Genomic DNA, 2500 nt, shown 5'->3' with positions numbered 1-2500 from the left:
CCGGGATTCCGGTCTCCGCGGGCATCCCCCCCGCCGCCGATGCCGGCTCAGCGGGCGCCGCCTGCGTGGGCAGACGCTCTCTGGCTCGCCGCCGCTCCCCTGCGCCGGACGCTTCTCTTCTTCTTCTGACGCCGACGCCGTGGCCGACAATGCACCCGACACCATGTCGTTTCGTTCTCGTCGAGTCCCTCCTGACCGAGTGGGCGCGTTTGTCCAGCAGACGGCCCCCCGCTGTGCCGTCCCCTCTCGCCGGCGTGGGCGATAGTGCGTTCGCGACACGCTTGTCTCGGTGCGCCACTGGACACGCTCGCCGTGCCGCTGACCGCTTGTTCGGAGTGGCCTGCGCGCTCCTGTTGAATCTCAGACGGCCGGCGCCCCCCCAGTCCGAGCTGAGCTCCGAGTTGCTGGTGATGGTGGAGGAGCTGGCGCTCCAGGTGGAGCCGGGGCTGTGTCGGGCCTCTTGCCCCCGCTCCAGGCTCACCTCTCTGGGGCAGTAGGCCCACGGGCCTCCCCTGCCTCCCCACGGGCTCCAGGGACTCCTGTGGTCCCTCTCTCGGCTCGCCCTGTGTCCGAGCCAGCTCCCCGGGCTGAGCCTCCTGCTCTCCCTCCTCCTATTCTCCTCCTCCTCCTCCTCCTCCTCCTCCCTCTCGTCCTCATCCTCCAACTCCGCGATCTCTCTTCGCCGGTAACACCGACCCAAAATGCATCTGGCCATCCCCCTGTCATGTAGTGACTGATATGTCCGTCTCCCGTGGCTACAGCTGTCCTTGGGATGGATGTCTGACCAGTGGGTGTAATCCGCCCTGTCACTCACGATGTCTCTGAACGTCCTGAGGCCAGTGCTGTCCGCGCTCGCCGATCCATAAGGTCCTTCGCTGTCCCTGCAGTGTCCGAGGACCGGGCTGTAGCTGGGCACGCAAATGTACGAGGGCGGCTGACCGCTCCCTCGACTCCAGGAGGGCCGAAAGAGGACCCTCGGGAGCGAGGGGGGGTCCCATTCGTGGAAGCGCACCGGCGTTTCAGCGTCCTCGTCGGAGAGCACCATGCCCCTGGACGCGTAACTGTCTCGTCTGTCTCGGGGCGACTCCTCGTAGCGGTCATCTCGTCCGTAGACGTCGAAGTCGCAGCTCCAGCCGTAGTCGTCGACGGTCGTCGGCGAGCATCGCGAGGGCGGTTCGGGGGAGAAGGGCGTCCAGCGTTCCCGATCGAACGCTTCCGCCGTCCGTCTGGCCGCGCGGCGTTTTCTCCTCCGTTTGCTGGGCGGCGCCGAGAACGACTTGACCACCACGCTCCTCAGGATGCGCTCGGCCGTCGCCACGGCGACCGGGCCGGCGCTTCTCTCCGCCAAGCTTCTCTCCTCCGAAGCTCTCTTCCTCTTCCTCCTCCTCTTCCCCCTCGCGTGCTTCCGTCTCTCCCGTCCTTCGTCCGGAGCGCCCCCCAGGGTAAGACTGACCTCTGGGTCTCTACGGTCCCACGCGACGCACGGACCGTCCTCTCCACCGCCCGACCGTTTCGTGCTCGTGTCCGAGACTTCGACTGCGTCCGAGACTTCGACCGCGTCCATCTTCCGCTTGCACTTGCGTCGCTTGCACCTCGTCGGGAGCGTCGCTTGCTCTGGCTGGACCGCAGTGACCGTCGGTTCCGTTTCTGAGGTCTCGCGACATCCCGTTTCCCTCTCCTGCTCCTCCTCCTCTGTGCTTCTACGTTTGGGACAAACGCACGGCGATATGTTCTGGTCATGCGCGACCGACGCGTGTGTGTGACACGCGCCTGGGGTCCTTTTTATGCGTGCGTGTTCGAGTGTGTGCGCGGCAGAGACGTCCGCGCGTTGTTTTCGCCGCGTGCGCATGTGTGGCACCACCTGGTCCTCGACTGTCTCAGGTGTTCTGGAGCGCGCGCGAGCCTCAGGCGAGGACGTCTCTTCGCTCGGATCGGCTGTCGGCTCAGCTGTCGCCTCAGCTGTCGCGTCTGCCGTCGCGTCTCGAGGCGGGGTCAGGTAGGGGGCGGCGTCATCGCCGCTGGCGACGGAGGTGGCGTGGTGAGTTTGTGCGTCCGGCGAGGCCAGGAGGAGGTGTGTGTGCCCGTGCGCGTGTGTGTGTGTGTGTGCCCGGGCGTGGCGGGGGTTGCAGCTGTAGGGCAGACAGGGCTCGGTGTGTGTGTAGTGCAGCAGCTCCGCCGGCCATCGGAGCGACACACCGCCGTCCTTCAGCTGGACGCTGACAAACGAGCCGTCCGCTTGCGCCGCTCGCTCATCCTGATCTTCCTCCTCCTCCTCCTCCTCCTCCTCCTCCTCCTCTTCCTCTGAGCTGTGCCAGGCTGATGCCCCCCATCGGTGCCCTGACTCGTCGGTCACTCCCCGCGGCTCGGGGGAAGGTGGCGTGTGCTTGTCGTGGGGGTGAGTGTGTGCGCGCAGTGATGCTGCTGCTTCGCCGTGCCGTTGACCGGAGAGCGGACCGAGGGTCGAGGACATCTGAGACGCTGAGCGGGGCTTCTCGGAGTC

At 66.6% G+C, this 2500-nt stretch overlaps 1 protein-coding gene across 1 annotated transcript in view; it reads right to left on the bottom strand.

The window, feature by feature from the left end:
* Window positions 1–2500, bottom strand: part of LOC134083409 (G patch domain-containing protein 8) — a 70864-nt gene that overhangs the window by 1226 nt on the left and 67138 nt on the right. The window contains exons 4-6 of the mRNA XM_062539736.1: window positions 2343–2500; window positions 786–2216; window positions 1–563 (exon numbers count right to left, since the gene is read on the bottom strand). The exon at window positions 1–563 is cut by the window's left edge and continues 845 nt beyond it; the exon at window positions 2343–2500 is cut by the window's right edge and continues 661 nt beyond it. Of these exons, the coding sequence (XP_062395720.1) occupies window positions 1–563; window positions 786–2216; window positions 2343–2500 (2152 nt within the window). The remainder of the gene's footprint in view (window positions 564–785; window positions 2217–2342) is intronic.

The sequence above is a fragment of the Sardina pilchardus genome, chromosome 6 (assembly GCF_963854185.1).
Source record: "Sardina pilchardus chromosome 6, fSarPil1.1, whole genome shotgun sequence".
In the NCBI taxonomy this organism is placed as follows: Eukaryota; Metazoa; Chordata; class Actinopteri; order Clupeiformes; family Clupeidae; genus Sardina; species Sardina pilchardus.
This window is presented reverse-complemented; position numbering and strand designations above follow the sequence as displayed.